Raw genomic sequence first — 20359 nt, forward strand, 5'->3', positions numbered from 1 at the left:
GCCCCTGCCTAAAAGGATAAACCCTAGCAAGGTCTAGTAATTTTTTTGTAAAGAGTTGGTCGGGTTATGTACACTTATACTTTTTGAGTAAACTAGACGTTGTATTTGGATAAATCAATATTCTACCTGATAGCTTCTGTTAAGCATTTTTATTTATATTTCATCTTTCTATTGTTTTTTTCTTTTTACTCTTATTTCATTTCTATTAGTTATACATATATCAACACCTTTTTGTTTTTTTTGTACAAATACTTTTTACATATAATACATGACAATTATTTCACATTAGACAATCCTTAAAATATTTGAAACAACACAGAATATATTCCCTTCAACGTGTTTCGGCCGTTCGCCTTCCTCAGGAATTCTGCATTTTCTTTTTTTATCAACAGTAGCTTAGCGTACAGGACGTGGGTGTCAACAGTCTGAATGAGTGATATGTCTCAAGAGCGTAATTGAAAGCAGGATTTTAGCTTCCTGGTTTATAGCGTGGCTGCCCGAGGTCTTTTCTGCCGGAGTTCGGGGCTATTGCTCTTCCGATCATTACATTTTAGACGTCATACCGGTAACGCTTCTGTGGAGAATATGTATATATGTTTTTGTATAACTGTTGGTTCAAAACATTATTGCCCTCTCTACTGAAAATAGAGAAGAGAAAAGAGCTACCTGCAAGCGTGACTCAACTCCGAGTATTTTTCTTGTCGTCAAGCTTTTAAAGGCGTGGTCGATTTATGGAGACTGGATGCAATCGTTTTATGCCTCTCGCCTTCTAATATGTGGCTCATGCGTTCCTCATAGGCTTGTGCGGTATGCCGCTCGTCTGGATGTATCGGACTCTTTCCAAAGCTAAACGTTGCATGAATCTATGACAGACATTTGCTTGCACTGTCTCAGCATGGTTAAAATCCTGTACCTGGGGAGAAATCCCTAGCACATTGTAGAAAATGTTTTGCGGAGAGAATGGCAATTACCAAAACTAGGAGCAGAGCTCTGAATCCCCACCACAGGGTGTGGAAATAAAGGAACTAACATCAGCAAACAAGAGAATTGTCTCTTTGCGGCGCCTTATTGTTACACCCAGAAATGGAATGAGGTAGACATAGAGGCTAACTGTGTCTATTGTCAGCAAGAGACCTATTACATAAGTTTTATGGATCCAGCTGAGAAATATGCACTTAAAAGTATCAATCAGAAAAATATTCAACACTCTTTTCCTTTGATGTAATGATCATCTTCAGACCCTATGGAGTCACTGAATCCACCAAAGAAGTCATAACTGGTGCTTGAGTCAAAGACAGCAATGTCACAGCAGTCTGAGGAACTAAAAACGGTGCTGTAAAGGCTGGGGCAGAAACATGGGAGGGAACTCTGCAAAATATCTTCAGCATGACCTCTTTAAATGCGAAGATCTACTCTGTTGAGGAGCTGGATGTTGAAAAAACAGGTTTCAGTATACACCCCAGAATAAGGAAAGGATCAGAAGAAAGAAGTAGTCTCTCCCTTGAACACATTCCTATTCTTATCATGAGATGAACGATGAAGTTCCTTCTTAAATATTTCATCCCTCCTCGATTAAAAATGACTGCATGAGCAGGGACGGTTGTGAGTACCTCCTCTTGAGATGGAAACATTAATTTGCATGGAAGGGACCATCAATTTGGCTTCCCTTTCCAAAATCCACTTTGGGTGCATAAAGGCACACAAAGAGTAAGAAGCGATTTAATGGAAATAATTCACACACCACAAACAAGTGTGGGTCAGTGTCCAGAAACTGCTGATGTTATGCGAAGAAGGGCTTAAAGCCCAAAGATTTCAGAGGAAATGTCTAAAAAAAAATGACATACTATTCAACAGGTGTGAATGAAAACTTAGTAGGTGTAGCTGTTCTCGTTCCCATATCAATGAAGGTGTGAAAAAAAGCAATTGGGTCATGAACGGCCATTAAGTTGTTTGGAAATCACTTATAGAGGACAAACGCAGCTTTGTCTGCATTGTCATTGGATCTCATATTGTGTTGATGGCATGTAGCTGTGGAAAAGTTCCAGAACCAGTCTGGTGTCCAGAAAGGGGGTTCAATCAAGAAAGCTGCAGAACAAGTATCCATTTCAAAGCATAATTACTGTCTATTGATTTAAATGCTCAGCAGAAAAGGCCAGGGCACCAAGTCCATTAAGTGTGCTCATTTCTGTATCTAACATAGTACCTGTATGGTTCATCTCCAGATTGCCCCAACCCTGACAAGTTATGCACTGCAGATCCTTTGAAATGTTTATTCTAGCTGTGCACACTTTAAAATGATTCACCTATCACTCACGCTGAGCCCTGTCCTCGATTACAACCACCCACAAACATGAATAAGGTACTGCATGGGTGACCCTTCAGGGTTTTGGTGCCCTGCACATGTGATGGTACAAATAGCCAATTGTGGGAGAGATCCTGATCTAGTAACATTGCACAATAGTCAAACCAATCTTCCAACTAAGCCCACCTAGTCATTCTACACGTCTAAATGCTTAGCTCATGCAAAAACACTCAGCTTTCTGAGGTGACATCGCCAGTATTAAAAAAGTTTGCACATCCTGATTTTGGTGTTTAATCTCTAGTTTGACCCTAAACAGAAAATTATATTTAAGAGGTCAGACTATAAATGGAGCTAGAGCAGTCTGCAAGTGACAACAACCCTTGTTCCTGCCACTTCTAAGTATATGCAGCATAAAGGTGAAGGTCTAAGAGGGCAGCTGATATTCCTTTTCTTTTTTTAAAGAAAATCTCACCCTTATTTTGGTTGGGGCAAAATAATCCCATAAGGGGTATTTCTTCAACACGCCAAACAAAGAAAAATGTAAATGGCAGTTGTCTGGTCTAGAGGGTTGCACTATGACTGTCCTCTGATCATGCTCCAGATACCCCATCTAATAATTTCCCTGCAGCACATGCATCATGCCATGCACCCAACACCCTTCCCAGAAGGGCCCTGATGGCATTAAACAGCCAAAAATGTTACATTTATTGTATGGCTGTAATAAAGATAAATGCATTTAGACATACCACAGTAATGCTAGACGAAATAGAGGCATGCCTGTAGAAGTCAATATCAGTACGTCATGCAACAGCTTTTAGGAGGTAGGACACAAAATCATGCAGGGTATTTAGCTCTGCACAAGGACCAGGGCACCAGCAGTGAGAAAGATTTTTATGAGACATCCAGATTATATGAATTTTTGCTCATGCAAGTTTTGTGTTAGTGGGGAAAGAAAATGTAGACATCTAACCAGGTTTGGGTTGTGACTTCCTGCGTTCTTGGGCGCCCACTTCATTTTCTGCACTAGTAGAAGACTGCCTTGGAGTTCTTTTCACTGGAGTGGGGGGCTTGTCAAATTCCATCACCGAGTCCCGTTCGCTGTGATCACCAGTTTGTTCTAGCAAGGAAAGTCATTTGTTTTATAACGTAACATTTACACACACATTTGTATAGGGTAACCATCAGTTGAACCTCAATGTACCTTAACAACCTTCGCTAATGGTGCAAGGGTGTCTATGGCACATTATAATACATTTGTTTACTATAGTTTTCAATGGGGGTAATTCCAAAATATCTTATAGTTTTTTTCAAACATGATGAAATACAAAGTTTACCCAACAAGACAAGCTAGAGGAAACCCATAGTAGTTGACAGTAGAAAACGTTGGTCCAAAAGAAAGTAATTTGCAAATCACCCACAACCCAACCAACCACCCGTCCACATCACATGCAAGGTGCATTGAATCATCAACAACCAATTAGAACATGTAGCTATTCTTCAAAAGAAAAATCATACTACAGGTGACCAAAAACAACAGCAGCATTGCCATTTTAAATTTTCAAATACAAGAATTGGTGTCCCAAAAAATCAATGGCAATTTATGTTTATATGTAGGAACACTAACTGACAGGTTTTGTACAAATTCAAAATATTTTATAAAGTTTACTTAAAGATAAAAAAAGCCCCTGAATATAAGCTTTAAATGAATGCATAAGTATGCATTGAAAATAGAAGATACATTCCATGATTTCCTGATGGAATTCAGTTGTCGAAATGGTAGAGAAGGACAAGTTACCTACCTTAGGTAACGCCTAATCGTTAGAGACATGATCTAGCCACAGATGCCATAGTTTTGAATTTCTCAGGTGTCAGACTGGATCTAAAAGATAATTTTTTTCAGAAATGCCCTTGCACGCTGGTAGGTGGCGTCGGTCGGCTCTGCGTGACGTCGTAAGCTCAGTTGCTGCCATTGTGATGTCTGCGTCACCTTGGTGCGCTGACGTCAGTTACTTTTCACGACTTTCCATACCAGGAGCGTGGAGCCATGAAGTGCACTGACATTGGTGAGTTTCTGAACAACTAGGGCCCTGAAAGTGAACAGCCCTGACCCTAAAAACCACTTTGCAGTGCGAGGAAATTGGGTGGGTCAGTAAGGAATCTGCGGCTAAATCATTTCTCTTCCAGATAAGGCGTTACTGAAAGTAAGTAATTGTGTCCATCTGAAAGGGACATCTAGCCGCAGATTCCTCACCTTTGAATAGATACCCAAGCAATATCACCTCAGGAGGCGGGACTAAAGACAAGTTTAGACCAGGAAGTCCTGTAGGACAGATCGACCATAAAGCCCTTAAGCTGTCAGGAGGCAGCTTCTTCGCCAGAGCATAGCAAATTGTGATGCAGAGGACGATCTATTGTGCGATAGTCATCTTCTGCACTGCACAACCTTTCTTTGATTTAATGTCCCACCATGAAGAGTCAGTTGTCCATCCAGAACTCTTTGAAGCGGTCACAGGCGGAATGACAACGTTCTTTTTGGGTCCAGAAGGTGGAGATGCTCCTCTTCTTTAGAGGGGTGTGGAGGAGCATAGAAAGTGGACAAGGTGACCGACTGCCCCACGTTGAATGGTGTTACCACTTCTGGTAAGAAAAAAGCCCTGGTGCAAAGCACCAACTTACCAGGGAAGATGGTCAGGTAAGAAGACTCGGATGACAGCATCTGCAATTTGCTCACCCTCCTCACAGAAGTTATTGCCACTAGAAAGGCAGTTTTGATGATAAGCAGCTGGAGGGGGCAGTTGTGCAGAGGTTCAAATGCAGTACACATATGAAAAAGGTCAGACCAAATTAAGATCCCATTGAGGAATGACGAAAGGGGCAGGTGGAAACATGTATAAGCCCCTTCAGATACTATTTACAATAGGGGATATAAATAAAGAGGGTTGGTCTGGCAGCCTCAAGAAGGCAGACAGGGTCGAAAGGTACCTTTTTAGGATGCCCAGATCAGAGCCCTGCTGGGCAAGGGTCAAAATAAAGAGAAAGACTTGAGAGAGGGAAGCAGAAAGAGGATAAATAGATCTTTCTGTACAATATTTTACTATTTTAGTTTGTGCCACCAGCAGGCATACATGGTCTTGGTAGAGAGACGCCTGGCTGAAAAATTAACATTACAGACTTTAGGAGGAAGGTTGAATGCTGTCAACTGCCGCCGCTAAATCGACATGCAAGAAGGCATACAGTTGGCAGGTTTGGGTGGATGACCCTCCCCTGCTACTGTGACAAAAGATCCTCCCGAAGGGGCATCCTGATCGGAAAATCAATGCTCATCTGTAGAAGCTCAGAATACCAAACTCTCTGTGCCCAGTCCAGAGCCACAAGAATGACTTGGGTCCAGTCGCTCCTGATCTACTTGAGGACTCTGGACAGGAATGGTAGCAGTAGAAAGGCATGTAGGAGGCCTGAGCTCCACTAGAGATGAAAAGAGTGAGTGCCACCTTGGAAACTCCAGCGCGCAAAACTGCTGCCATTGTACGATCTCGACAGAGGCAAACAGATCTAATCAAGGCTCCCCTCACCAGCTTTCCCTTGACTAAAGGAACACAGGCTTTCAATACCAAGTGAATCGCTCGGAGCTCCAACAAATTGATGTGGAGTCCTGATTCCAATGGAGACCAGAGTCCTCAGATCTCCACCCCTCCCAGATGGCAGCCCCACACATCTGTCACTAGTGTGTGGTCTGGTGGGGAAAGGAAAGGGGTATGCCTCTGAACCAATCGTGGTCTGTTAGCCACCACTGCAGGTCCAGAGCAGTTCTCTCAGAGATCTGGACCATGTGGGAGAAATTCCTCTGATGCTGCAACCACTGAAACTTCAAGTACCACTCCAGAGCCCGCATATGCCACCTACTACCTGTTACTAGCAGGATGCAGGAGGCCATGAGGCCCAGCAGCTTCAGAGTCATTCTCACTGTAATCCAGGCTAGATGCTGAAACATCTCTATCATAGCCTGAATATTCTGGATTCACCAGTCAGGTGGATATGTCCGAAACTGCACCATATCCAGAACAGCTCTGATGAAAAGGAGCATCTGAGAGGGAGTCAGGTGGTACTTTAGCATGCTGATAGAAAACCCCAGCGAGTACAGAATGTTTGCCGTAATCTGGAGGTGGGAGTCGACAGCCTGGGGCGAACTGGCCTTCAAAAGCCAGTTGTCGAGATAGGGGAAGACTGGCACCCCTGATTAACGCAGATGAGCTGCGACCACTGCCATCACTTTGGTGACCACTCGAGGGATGCTGGTACAGCCAATATGGAGCAAAATTAACTGTAAGTACTTGTGGCCTACCGTAAAGCATAGGTAGCGCTGATGGGCAGGCAAGGCGAGAATGTGAAAATAGGTGTCCTGCAAGTCCAAAGCTACCCTCCAGTCTTCTGGGTACAGGGTAGACAAGACCTGAGCTACAGTGAGCATCTTGAGCTTTTCCTTTTGAGGAAGTAGTTGAGGGCTTGCAGATGTAGGATATAGTGCAGAGCCTTTTCATTCTTCAGGACGAGAAATTAGCAGGAATACAGCCTACCTCTGGTGCTGGAACCCTCTCTATGGCTCCCTTAGCGAAGAGAGTCATGACTTTCTCCTGCAGCAAAGCCAGGTGATCCTCCATCAGTCAGTTGTAACCTGGAGGCATGGAATGAGGGGCAGTGTCAAAGGGGAGGGAGCAGGCCCTTCGGAATATCTTTAGAACCCACCTGTTCGATGTGATGTTTTGCCAGTGGTGGAGGTGATGGCTGAACCTGCCACCAACTGCTGGACATGATCTTGAAGGGCCGAACTAGGAATGTTTGGAGGCTGAGAGGGCAAATGGGGTGGGGGACTGACCTGAACTTTTGCCAACTGACCCACGGGGTTCAGAACGAGTTGCCTCCACTGCTGCACAGAGGTTTCAGAACTTGCACCACCTTGTGGCAGGGGTATTGCTGGCACGGCTAAAAGCCCCGCCCATTGCCATGAAAGGGGCGATAAGCAGATGGGGGACGTATGGTCACTGGGAGGCCCAAGGATTTGACCATAGCCATGAGTCCTTAAAGCGGTCCCAGGCCATGTCTGCTTTGTTTCCGAAGAGACAGGTGCCATTAAAGGGCATGTCCAAGAGGGAAGCCCGGACAGCCACTAAAAAGCCAGAAGTTCTCAGCCAGGCCTGATGTCAAGTGGGACGGGTCAAAACCACAACGAATGGCAAACTTTGCTGCATCTCTCCCATTTCAAACTGCTTAGGAGAGGATGGCCTGGGACAGTGCCGGGACCTATGGCAGCACTTGCACAACCGTTTCTCACAAGGAGTGTGAGTAAAGGCCCAAAAGGCATGCAGTGTTCACCGACCGCAATGCAAGGCTGGCAGAAGAAACAATTTTCTTGTCCCAACTATCTAGTCTCTTGGATTCCCTCTCGGGGGGGGGGGGGGGGGGGGGGGAGGGAACCTGCCCTGAGATGTAGAAGCTTGGACCACCAAGCTATTGGGGGTAGGGTGGTTGGTAAGAAAATGTGGGTCTCCCAGTGTAGGGCAAGGGGCCGGTGAGTCTCCTATTCATAGTAGCCCCTGTACTGGTCTTGAACCAGGTTCCCAGCAGGACATCAGTCAAATCATCATTGAAAGGCAGGAGGAGTTCCGAGGAGGAGACACATGGCTGCAGAAACTCTCTCAAGATGTTTGTCTTGACAGTCACAGAAGGAAGCTTAAGGTCCAAGACTTCAGCTGCCCTTAGCTCCACCATAGCATATGATTCTCCCGCATCCATTGCCATGGCAGGGGGCAAAAGCAAACCAGAACTTGGAGGTGTCCAGACCAATGGCCTCACTCTATTCTTCCTACCAGTCCATTTTGTGCTCTGGCTGGGCTTGTAAATGGTCCAGGGACCCCTCCAAATGTTCCTACATTACTACCCTTCAGAATAAGGCTGAGGAGTCAAAGGGTTCTGACTGCATCAGAATTAGCATTGGTAAGCGCCGATCAAGCGCAGGGGTCGTCTGTGATAAGAATGGGGCTGGCGCCAGTGGTGTCAGGAATCTCAACATGGGGCCTAGTGCCGGGATAGGTCACAGTGGCACAACAAGTGTCCATCCAGATCCATGGGGGGAAGTCATCGACACCAGGGCCAGAGCTGCTAGCTTGGAATCCAATTAAGCCTCCTCCGAGCTTCTGGGACCCGAAGGCTCACCGCGAGGGTCAGGCTGGCCAAATATGAGGCACATGGCATCAAAAAATTCTTTGAGCAGGGGTGTCGCTCCGGCTCTCAGGAAGGCGGGGAAGCATGCATCTGAGACCGAGGCACAAGTTCAGCTCAACGAGGTGTTGTGTAGTTCCTATAACCCTATATAGGATCTGCACGTTTAGACAACATACACTGCAGGCTTGTTGTCCAAACTGATTCCAGAGACCCCACTGCATATGTCAGCCTGTATACCAGCTAGCTCACAGTGCCACTAGAAATCCTTCTTACCAAGGAGAAAATAGTACTTGGCTACTGTCGAACATGACAACCCTGTCCCATCAGGGATCGTGGAAACAATTTGCTACTTTTCGCTCAGTCACTTGTGCTCACTTTGTCTTAGAGAGAGATACACAGAATAAAAGGTGTGGATGTTTTTCAATAAGCATGTTTATGAACCAGCGTCATTCTTGTGTAAAATAGGTGTGCTGAAACAACCATTAGACAGAAACAGAAATAAATGATTATAAGCACCAACAGAGTAAAAGGATGTTAGATTCCTACCATAGTGCTGAAACGATAAATACAGGCAAGTATAAAAAAAATGACAGTAATATTCATACTCCTACAATGCGACCCTTACTAGATGTTCCTAAGTGTACCTAGCATGTATGTAGGTGTACGAGTCAAGAATCCCTCTAGGATAAAGTTAACCCCATTACCAGGAGTGAGAGACTGTGGGACTCCGTCTTGGTCTCTAGATGGACACCCCTCAAGGTATGTCAGACCACTGTGTGCTGAAGTGTCTGCATGTTGGAACCTCAGCGTCTCACGCCAGTGTGTCAGCAGGGAAGTCCTTTTCTCGTCTGTCAGCCTTAGCAAAGATATAGTGTATATATAACCAAAGCGTTGCCCTCAGGGGATATACCTTGCTGTGTCATGTCGGACTAGGATGACGGAAGGAATGACCCTTATACATAGTTATTATGCAGGAGATGGAAGGCCTGCTGCCCTGCTGTGATTCCAAGAATCCTTATGCATAATGAATGAGGATTAAGTTTTTTGGCCAAAACCCTATTTCCTCTAGGAATTACTGTAACTAGTTAAAAGGTCAGTCCTAAGAACCTTTATGCAGTGTAATATCAGGGGAATATAGCTGAAAGGTGCATTCACTACCTGAACCTATATTGGGGTACCTATATGGAACATAACACCAACTCCTCAACCAAATGGACGACATCTTAAAATGTCTATAAATGTGTTCTAAAAATAAGCATACAACTAATAAGTCCATAAAAAGGAAAAATGAGTAACAAATGCTAAGTTTAGCATAAACCTTAGAAGTCTATTAAAAGATGTCCATTGTATAGTCCAAACAGTGAATTTCTGAAAGCCATGATATTCAGCAAAAACAATAAAAATTGTATTTTATTTTAAAATTCGATTTTTTTTTTTTTTTTTTTAAAAGGCCAAATTCTCACAGCACACGATGAGCCAAACGTTTATGTGTCCTGGCTGGGAGATGCAACATTGCAGTTGCTTGCCAAGGCAGATGACTATCTCTGCAACACCTCACTTATCAGATCACTTGAGCACAGATGATCTTCCGTACTGCTTGCAGCCAATGCTGGAGCAGCCAGTACTGCATCTGTGACTGTAGCACCTGTAGAAGAGCCGATCTCCATCCCAACAGGAGCTGAAGCGTCCTATGGTGGCTCTAGGAATGTCGACATTAACATTGGAATACGCTGAGGACACAGCTGTACATGGGCCTTTAACGAGTTCAGTAAAGTACCCACGTCCGGTGGGGCAACCAATGTAAGTGTTAGACAGAGGTCCAACACACATTCTTTTCCGCATGAATAGAGAACACAGAACAGGCAGAGCACAGTCAATCCAGACTGGCCGAAATGAAAGAAACCAAGATTCACTTAGTTCCCGAAGGTGAGGTGTGCCCAGGAGGTGGACCATGCGGTCACGGTATGGGCGCTTCAAGAGCGTTTTTTTCCAGCTCCTTGGTAACTGGGACGTCAATTGCATAGCAGAAAAAGGACAATCAGGATTCCTGCAATTAGAAACAGGACAAGCCGAAATCCTCCAAAAATGCTTTCAAACACAGAGTGTATGAAGTTGGAAATAGCTCAGAAGATTGTCTGAAAGGTGCTTAACAGTCCAGAACCTATGTTCTCAAATAGGTTCACTATACCCACTGTATCAGACATGTTAAAGATACGCTATACCACTTCTGTGAAATGGAAAGGGCAGTTCATTTGAATAAGTGCCTGTATCTCAGCTGAGGACCTTGCGGTCTGAAGATCAAAAGTTTTTCGGGAGGAGGTTAAGGGCACAGATTTCTGTAAAAGCAGGGCTTTCATACGGCTCAGAGTATCAAACCGTATAAGGGAAACATTCAATGAAGGCCATAACAGCGCCTCCCTGACGGAGTTGGTAGCTGGAAACAATACTTGCATACAGCAAGTAACCCTGGAACTTACAGTTACAAGATATGCGATGCCTGGAAGCATGCCACAGCAACCTTCATCATTCAGCTAACTCCCATTCGAGAGCAGCTTGAACACTGGATTAATCACAGTAGCTGGGAAACCTTTGAAATGGCAGGATACGTTTGCAACTGAACTGTTACAGGCCCTGTGAGGCATGATATCATGGAATATGAGGAACCACTTAAAGAGTTTTCGCATTTTGCACCGCTTAGGAACACTTCCTAACACTCCTGCACTGAAATCTATAAGGCAAATCCCAAGATTACTTAATGAATTCCCTACCCATCACTTAATATCACTTAATATCTGCCTGCCTGTAGTTGTTCTAGGCAATACTGAAACTGGAAAGTTGTGACCGATAGTTTTATAGGGCCATGAATTAAACATTCTGTGGACAGTGACTGCCACAGTAAAAGGTAATTGTTCCAATTTTTCAATACGCAGCACTGTATATTTCACTCCCTTTTGTGCCAAATTTATCTGCGTTTTAGTTAGATTATACGTAGAGAATAGTGAGGTACTGTTGATTTAATCGCCAAGGCACATAACCAGCGTGCAAAGACTGCAGTGTCCAGCTTAATGACATAATAAAACGCATTTGAGATTGCCCGTGTTGTAGTTTGGACAAGTCTTGTTCTAGGACATCTATATCCAAAGATACAATGTTGCCTAGTGAATAAATCCTTGATGTTAGCGTGGTCATACCATTATTGCCAGCCGCTAAGGCTTTTTCTAGGTTAATCCTATCCATTTCACGAAGTCTCTCTGCAGCTTCTTGTTGAGAAATTTTCCAAAGTTCATTATAGGTAGCCTATAAAAAGCGTTTCTGACGTGGATTTCTAAGACCTAATAGGAAGTTCCTCAGATCCACCTCATGCGTGAATAAGGATAAGTGTTGTTTCACCTGAGGCACTGTTGAGGTTTTTAGCCAATCGGGGCACAACTTCCCAACACTGTGTGGTGTCACTACTCCTGGATGCTCTCTTTGTACATAGCGTTGGTCTGGCCTATGGATACCAAACCCTTTGGTTGTACCCCTGAAATGTGATTGACATCTGTTGGTGTCTGTGGGCCAAACTAACCAACCCTTCCATTCGGGGTCTGATGAAGTGTTTGCAACTGAACTGATAATGTTGTGAATTGTATCCCGTATGTATGAGATCTTAGGACCAAGTTCACGTCTGAAACTGCAGAGATAGTTACAGTTTATGAGTAAGCCAAAAAAGAGTGACTAGGCCAGTCCAGAACAGAAAAACAGTATTTTCGTTATGATCCAGATCCGGAGCCAAGGTGAAACCAGGTAAGTTCTCTTTAGAAATTTGTGGCAATCACAAAATTGATGCTTAAGGGAAACTCAAGCTGGTGTTGACTCACTGGGATCAAAAGAGAAGGTATCAAAATCGATGCCGGAGTAGCCGGATGCAGTTCGATATATTTTTGGTACCTCAGCAGGTGTTGTTGAACTGGCAGACGTCTCTTGTATAGGCATATTGATGTAGACATCGGTTTGAGGCCAAATTGATATTTGTTTTTCCTTTTTTTAATGTGATGTTCAATTTGAACAGGAACGGGTTCCATTTCATTGTTGGAAATCTCCTTACTTGGGATTAGCGACTCTTCGAATGCTATGAGTCTTTCAGTCTGAACGTCTTGTATGGTAGTGAGAGGAGAGTTTCAGCTACCCAGGAGCCCACGAGGCCTACTATTCAGGATCAGATCAATGGAGACAAATCTCTTTTCTTTTTTTCTGGCAGGAGGCTGGAGAAGTATTTTTCTTGTTCCTTCGACAGCCAGGACAGGTACGGGTTTTCTGTGAAGTTGCCCAAATTCTTTCTTGTTGTCGATCTTTTCTCTGACCAAATCCCCGACTTTTGGGATCCAGGCAGGTCTAGCCGTGACTGATTTGACTTACCCAGTGGCGGTGCGTTTTACTTGCTTAGTAGTGTTTTCGATTCATTGAGGTCCTATAAAACAGCCAAACGTTTATTTATGTAAAATGATTTTTCATCTGGCACTGATTTCATAATCGAGATCAGGTACCCACATTCTCGTCCCAAATAGGACCTCGTAAGGCATGACACATCCTAGGGGACTTTTTGGCATGTTGTTAAGGGGTCATTGGACCCCATATAAGTGATTGGCCCAACTACCACCTGAACCTAATACTCTAGCTGTTAAAGATTGCTTCTTCTTTCCTTTCCAAAACCAAATTACCCTCTTGATGGTATGGAGAGGAGTACCGCAATGCTACATCCAAACTGATCATGGCTTTTTTGTAAGCCTTAGAGCTAAATGTGGGGCCACGGTCAAATTGAAATGTGACAACTCTGTATGTCCCTATAAAGACACGAAGATCTTTTATAACAGTCTGAGCATCAGCCGAGAGCTGAGGACAAATTCATCGGAATCGAGAGCAGGAATCCACTGCCCACCATGATATACTTGTTAGCCCCACCAGACTGTAAAGGGCTGGAGTGCTCCAAATAAACAAAAGCGAGTGGTCTGTCTGATATTAGTAATGGTGTTTGTGCTGGACGTGCCCGGTGGAACCCATAACCTGCTGACAAGTGTCGCAGTTGAGTATAAACGCTTTTGTTTGTCTAGTTAAACCTTGCCACCAATGTTGTTATTTCAGTAAAGAAACTGTTGCTGTAACATCTGTATGGGCAGAGCCTAGACCCTCTTGTGCTGCTAAAATTAAGCCTACTCTGCGATCCATGTTTGATATTACTCTATCCCCCACTCATGGAATTTGGGCATATGGAATGCTATTTGCATCTAACTTGTAGGAGTATTTGAGTGGAAATGTCTTTGGTACAGCCAAGTTATTGCGTGTAGCAATGACTGCGACCATAATGTCTCTGTCTATTCACATTTTTTAATGAGTGATTTCAGCTACAGCAGCAGTTTGTGCTGTAGTGAAGGCAGGGCCTTGTGTGCACACATTGCTATGTTAGCCTAAGCTTATTAGACATTTAAACACCATTTTGCAGCTTTTGCACATAACATTGCATATAACTGTTGTTGTAAGTTAGATTGCTTTAATTTCTTCACATGATAAAGGATTGTTTTCAACATCCCTAGACTTACATTGCGACCTCCGTCTGTACAGTATGTGCAGAAGCCTACAAGGTTGCCATAACAATGTAAGCTGTTATTCTGGCTGATCGGCCCACGCTCTAGACACAACATGCACACAGCTGCAGCTAACTGAAATTCTAGCGCCTTTAATATTTCACTGCATGCATGATTGGGGCACTTGGAGAAAATCCTTTTCCTGAGAGAGAGCTTTGCTGATCCTGCTGTGATTCACTTCTGCTGATCTTGGAGGTATGGGGTTCCCCATTCAAGCCTAAGAGACCTTCTATTATTATAAAACTTAGTTCCTAGCTGGGGAGGGTGGTGAACAAGGCACTATAGAACCTGTTTCCACTATCATTATAATATGATTTCTCCCTTTATGTTTTATGGAGTTGTAACAATGCTGATCGTATTATTTTTAAGCATATGCCTGCTTATGTTAGCCAAAATACTGCATCTTAGAGCACGTCGTTAAAATGAACAATTTTAAACGTTTCCATGTCTCTATTTACTCACGTTGTGGACTGGTATGAGAATGATAAACAAAAGAGTGTTCTTGATTCCCACCATTCCTGAGAGTAACCTAAGACGCACGTTCTGGGTTGAAGAGCTAATTAGACACTGATGCTAGTGGGTTAGAGGTTCTAGGTACTGAGGTAAATTTTTTGGAACACCACAATTCACTGAGGTCCTGGGTCTCTGTGCACAGTTCTGTGTATGAGCAGAATCCCCGCAACAATGCTGCCCCTTATGCAGCGTCATCAGCCAATGAATTCCCTTCACTTGAACGCCATCACAGTGATGACTCAGTGTGTGAATCACGTGAGCCTTTGGTAATTCATTTTTCAACTCTGCTACCTGTTCCCAAAGCATTTTATGCTATATTGTGCAACCTTTTGAGTCCTTAAACCCATTCTGACCATGCTAGTTTAGATATCATTGTATGACTGGACACAATCAAACAAATCACACACGATGAATGTGGGGAATTCTCAATCCGTATTTACTAGTGCCAGTAATAATTCTGCTAGCTGTGCCGTGCAGTCTCCTAGAGACTGAGACTTTGTACTGCTAGGATGGAACTTGCCTTTCTGCATACGACCATTTACAATCGCACATGTGGCGCTGTATTGCGGTTTACTTCCTTTGGCAAGCTGAGTAGATCCATCCGTGTAAATAATGTATTCATACTGATCCAGAGGCATTATTTCATTTGGGAGAGGATATTCTTGTTCATATTGCAGAAATGCTTGTGTCTTTAGATTAGGGTCATATCTGTATTCCACATCCATTGCAATGAGAGAATTAGCCCATTGTATCCATCTTGGATGTGAGGCTTTAGCACTAAGAATGCTAGCCTTTGTAACACCCTCTAAAGCTGGTACTGAAGTTACGACCATTATGCATTTCGCCTGTGCTAGTGCTCGCTCTGTGACCCTTGACCCGGTCACTCTACTACCGCACGGCCCCCGTGTGCCCGGATTCTGCTGCCGCTGCCTGATTGGCCCTCTTGCTGCCCCCTCTCCTTAGGGCCCCTGCTCTCCAGGCATGCCCTCGCTCCCCCGGCTTGCCCAGGCTTGCCCTTGCTCTCCAGGCTTGCCCAGGCTTACCCTCGCTCTCCCCCCTCCGCTTTCCCGCTCTTTCCAACCTCCCCTCTGCTCCCCCCCGCTGCTCTCCTGCAGCCCCGCTCCCTTCTCCTGTCTCCCGCTCCCCATTCACCGCCCGCTCCCGCCTCCTAGCTGCTTCTCCCTCCCACTTTGCCATAAATGGCGGGAACTGCGCATACGCGCAGCGGCCAGGCGCAGTGGGCGCGAAGATTGCGCCCCATAGGCACGCCAAGGCAAGCCCGTCTACGCCCATCCGCGCCTGGACCGCGCCCAGCGCCAGAACTCCTGGACCCTGCCAGAGCCAGCCAACCCGACTGAGCTACGACGCCGCCACCCTCCACGCACTCAACACCAGCAGACATCCAGCCTGCTACCAAGCCACCCCGAAACGCGCCCACGGAGCCTTCACCTGCCACGCCTGCTACTTCACCTGCACTCGGTCCTGCACCACGCCAGCCAAAACAGCCGCCAATAACAACCACCTCAAGTGCATCCTGCTCAACACCCGCTCCATCCACAGACACGCCGTCGAACTATGAGACCTCCTGAACAGAACGGCACCAGACGTCGCCTTCTTCACTGAAACCTGGATGAACGCCTCCTCAGCCCCCGACATCGCCATTGCCATCCTGGACGGCTACAAGATCATCAGGAGGGACCGCGTCAACCAGACCGGAGGAGGCATCGCCATAGAAATACTATCCGCATCACGACCAACACCGACGACACCCTCGCCACCGCAGAGCACCTGCCACTTCCAGATTCACAGCGACCCCAAGACCACCCTCAGAGGGACCCTCATCTACAGACCCCCGGGACCACGCTCACACTTCAGCGAGGCCATCGCAGACTTCATCAGCCCACTCGCCCTCGCCTCCCCCGACTACATCCTCCTAGGAGACCTCAATTTCCACCTGGAGAACAACCAGGACAACAACACCACCGCCCTACTAGACAACCTCGCCAACCTCGGATTCAAGCAACTGGTCAACACCCCCACCCATTACGCCGGCCACACGCTCGACCCGTTTTTCTCCTCCAGCAACCACATCTCCTTCAGCCACACCACCGAGCTCCACTGGACCGACCACAGCTGCCTACACTTCAACTTCAGGAAAACAACGACCCACCACCGCCCTCAACAAACCCCCCAAAGATGCTGGAACAAGATCACCACCGATCAACTCACCACCTCCTTGCGCCTTAACCCTCCCACCAACACCACGGACCCCAACGAAGGAGCCCGCAACCTCACGCAGTGCATCACCGACTGCGTAGACACCCTTGCTCCACTGAAAAACCCTCCCAGCAACCTCAACAGCAAGAAAGCTGCGTGGTTCACCAACAATCTCAAAGGCTCCAAGAAATCCTGCAGTGACCTCGAGAAAGCCTGGCGCCACAAACAGTCAATGGACAACATGACAGCCCTCAAGAACACCACCTGCAAACACCACCAGCTGATCTGCACTACCAAAAGGTCATCCTTCAGAGAACGACTGGACAATAACACCCACAACAGCAAGGAACTCTTCAACGTTGTGAAAGAGCTCTCCAACCCCAATGCCAGCAACAACGACATCACGCCTTCTCAAGACCTCTGCAACTCTCTGGCCACCTTTTTTCACCGTAAGATCGTAGACATACACGACAGCTTCGGCGCTCAGAACACGTACACCACCAATGAACCTACACCCCCCCACCACCACCATGTGTGCCTGAACTCAGGTCAGCACGGAAGATACCACCCACACGATGAACACCATCCACTCGGGCTCCATAGCCGATCCCTGCCCACACCACATCTTCAACAAAGCCGACTCCATCATCGCACCCAAACTTCGGGACATCATCAACAACTCCTTCATATCCGCCACCTTCCCGGAGAGCTGGAAGCACGCAGAGATCAGTGCCCTCCTGAAAAAACCCACTGCAGACCCCTCAGACCTCAAGAACTTTTATCCCATCTCGCTCCTCACCTTCCCTCGGAAAGTCATCGAGAAAACTGTCAACAAACAGCTGACAGCCTTCCTGGAGACGAATGGCTCCCTCGACCCATCGCAGTCCGGATGCCAAGCGAACCACAGCACCGAGAACGCCCTCATCGCGGCCACCAACGACATCCGGACCCTGCTGGACAACGGAGAAACCGCCGACCTCATCCTGCTCGACCTTTCGGCTGCGTTCAACACGGTCTGCCTCCGCACCCTGACAACCCGCCTCCGCCACGGCAGGATCCAAGGAAAGGCCCTGGAATGGATCACCTCCTTCCTCTCCCACAGAACCCAAAGAGTCCGTCTCCTGCCCTTCCTCGCAGAAGCCACCAAGATCATCTGCGGCGTACCTTAAGGCTCCTCGCTCAGCCCCACCCTCTTCAACGTCTACATGAGCCCCCTCGCAGCCATCGCACGCAAGCACAACCTCAACATCATCTCCTACGCGACGATACCCAACTGATCCTCTCCCTCACCAACGTCCCCACCTCTGCCAGAGCCAGCTTCCAGGATGGAATGAAAGACATTGCAGACTGGATGAAGCTCAGCCGCCTGAAAGTGAACTCAGACAAGACGGAAGTCCTCATCCTCGGCCCATCGGTCGCCACCTGGGAAGACTCCTGGTGGCCCCCTGCTCTGGGCCCCCCACACAAGCCCACGGACCATGCACACAACCTGGGCTTCATCCTTGACTCCTCCCTCACGATGGCCAAGCAAGTTAACGCCGTTACCTCCTCCAGCTTCAACACTCTCCGCATGCTCCGTAAGATCTTCCGCTGGATCCCCACTGGAACCAGGAAAACGGTCACCTAGGCCCTCGTCACCAGCTGTCTGGACTACGAGAACGCCCTCTACTCTGGGACCACCGCCAAACTACAGAAAAGACTCCAGCGCATCCAGAACGCATCCGCACGACTCGTCTTGGACATCCTCCGACACAGCCACATCTCCGCCCACCTGAGGGACTTGCACTAGCTTCCCGTCAGCAAAAGGATCACGTTCAGACTCCTCACACACGCACACAAGGCTCTCCACGACTTGGGCCCCAAATACCTCAACAACCGCCTCACGTTCTACACGCCATCCCGCCAGCCCTGCTCCGCCAGCCTCGCCCTCGCCACCGTCCCAAGGATCCGCAGAACCACCACCGGAGGAAAATCTTTCACCTACCTGGCGGCTAAGACCTTTAACATCCTCCCTACCCACCTACGACTCACCCAGGACCATCTCTCCTTCAGGAAGCAACTCAAGACCTGGCTTTTTGAGCAGTAGCAGCCCCCCCCCCCCCACCAGCCCCTTGAGACCCTAGCGGGTGGGTAGCGCGCTTTACAAATACTCTTGATTGATTCAGCGTTTGTGTACAAGTGTGATTTGTATGCTATAGGTAATCTTTCGTCTTAATTGAAGGTTAGGTAAGTGTACCCAGATTGACCCGCTATAACATGGATCACCAGGTTGTAGACATTTACACATGTCTGCAGGTGTTTTGAAGCTATCATGTCAGCTTGTAGGAAATTTACAAGTTCTTGATTTTTTGATGGTGTCTTCAAAACAAGTGTTGACGGGTTTCAGCCCTATAATTTTCGGGCCTCATCAGGACTAGGGCTTTCAAGGATACGCCGCAATGTATTATATCGCACGATCTAGGTATGGCACGTGTATTTGTATTTCTGCGCTTCCAAGAGCCAAAACAGCCAGCACGTAAACCATTCAATTATTGTGGCTGCCTCTCTTCATATATTCCATAAAGTAAGGGGCTTGACAAGATTTCACTGTTTTCCCTTATTTCCGCGTTACTACTTCGCGTCTGCATCGGTCGCCATTCTGCTCCACCAACGTGTAGCCACAGTAATTGAATCTAAAACTTGTAAATTTAATTAGAAGGAGTACATAAATAACAGAGGTCTAAATGATATACTTCCCATGCTCCGTTAGTTTATGGTGTTCTTTTTTCAAAGGAATATCATTTGTAATACAATTTTTGGAAGCATCCTTCTTTTGAAAAATAACGGCGAAAACACATAAAAGTCCAACATATATGTTAGTTTGTCAACAATGTAAATATAGAGTGTGTATATATTTGTGTTTGTTATTGAGTATATAGGTTGTGTATATATATATATATATATATATATATATATATATATATATATATATATATATATATATATATTTGTTGTGTATATATATGTTGTGAAAAAAACATTTACATATATTCATTTTTGAAGAAAATGGCTAAACAAATAAAAAAGCTTGTTTTTTGTAACTAATTGTGGGTTGCCTTTGGCTGTAGATGAATAGAAGACACCGAATTTTTCATGTGACCAAATCTAGGTAGGAAGAGATCATTTATTTGATCTTTTTCCTTTAATTCGTTTGACCATTATTTCCTAGGCATCATTTGCTTTATTGTACAATGAAACAGGAAGGCACAACCCTTATGGATGATCTGAAGGACCCCTCTGTTGGATGTGATGACTTCTACCCCGGGAGAAAATGTCTTATCCTGCATTCAATAGGGAGGCTGTGCGCACCTGTCCCTGGTGACCTGCAAGATATCTGTTTGATCCCGGACACAAAAGTACTGCGAAGACTATTGTGGTAGTGTCAGGACATGGAGTAGTCTATACATCAAATCTGTGAGCGTAATCTCAGGTGGGTTGAAACTGAAGA

General features: G+C 46.0%; 1 protein-coding gene across 2 annotated transcripts in view; it reads right to left on the reverse strand.

The window, feature by feature from the left end:
• The window catches only part of CARMIL1 (capping protein regulator and myosin 1 linker 1), a 994750-nt gene that overhangs the window by 34057 nt on the left and 940334 nt on the right, over positions 1–20359 (reverse strand). Inside the window, exon 37 of one of the 2 annotated variants that reach the window (XM_086965172.1) lies at positions 3273–3419. The exons of the other annotated variant lie outside the window; for it this stretch is intronic. Within the exon in view, the coding sequence (XP_086821298.1) occupies positions 3273–3419 (147 nt within the window). The remainder of the gene's footprint in view (positions 1–3272; positions 3420–20359) is intronic. 2 annotated transcript variants of the gene reach the window in all.

The sequence above is a fragment of the Lissotriton vulgaris genome, chromosome 4_1 (assembly GCF_964263255.1).
Source record: "Lissotriton vulgaris chromosome 4_1, aLisVul1.2, whole genome shotgun sequence".
Taxonomy (NCBI): domain Eukaryota; kingdom Metazoa; phylum Chordata; class Amphibia; order Caudata; family Salamandridae; genus Lissotriton; species Lissotriton vulgaris.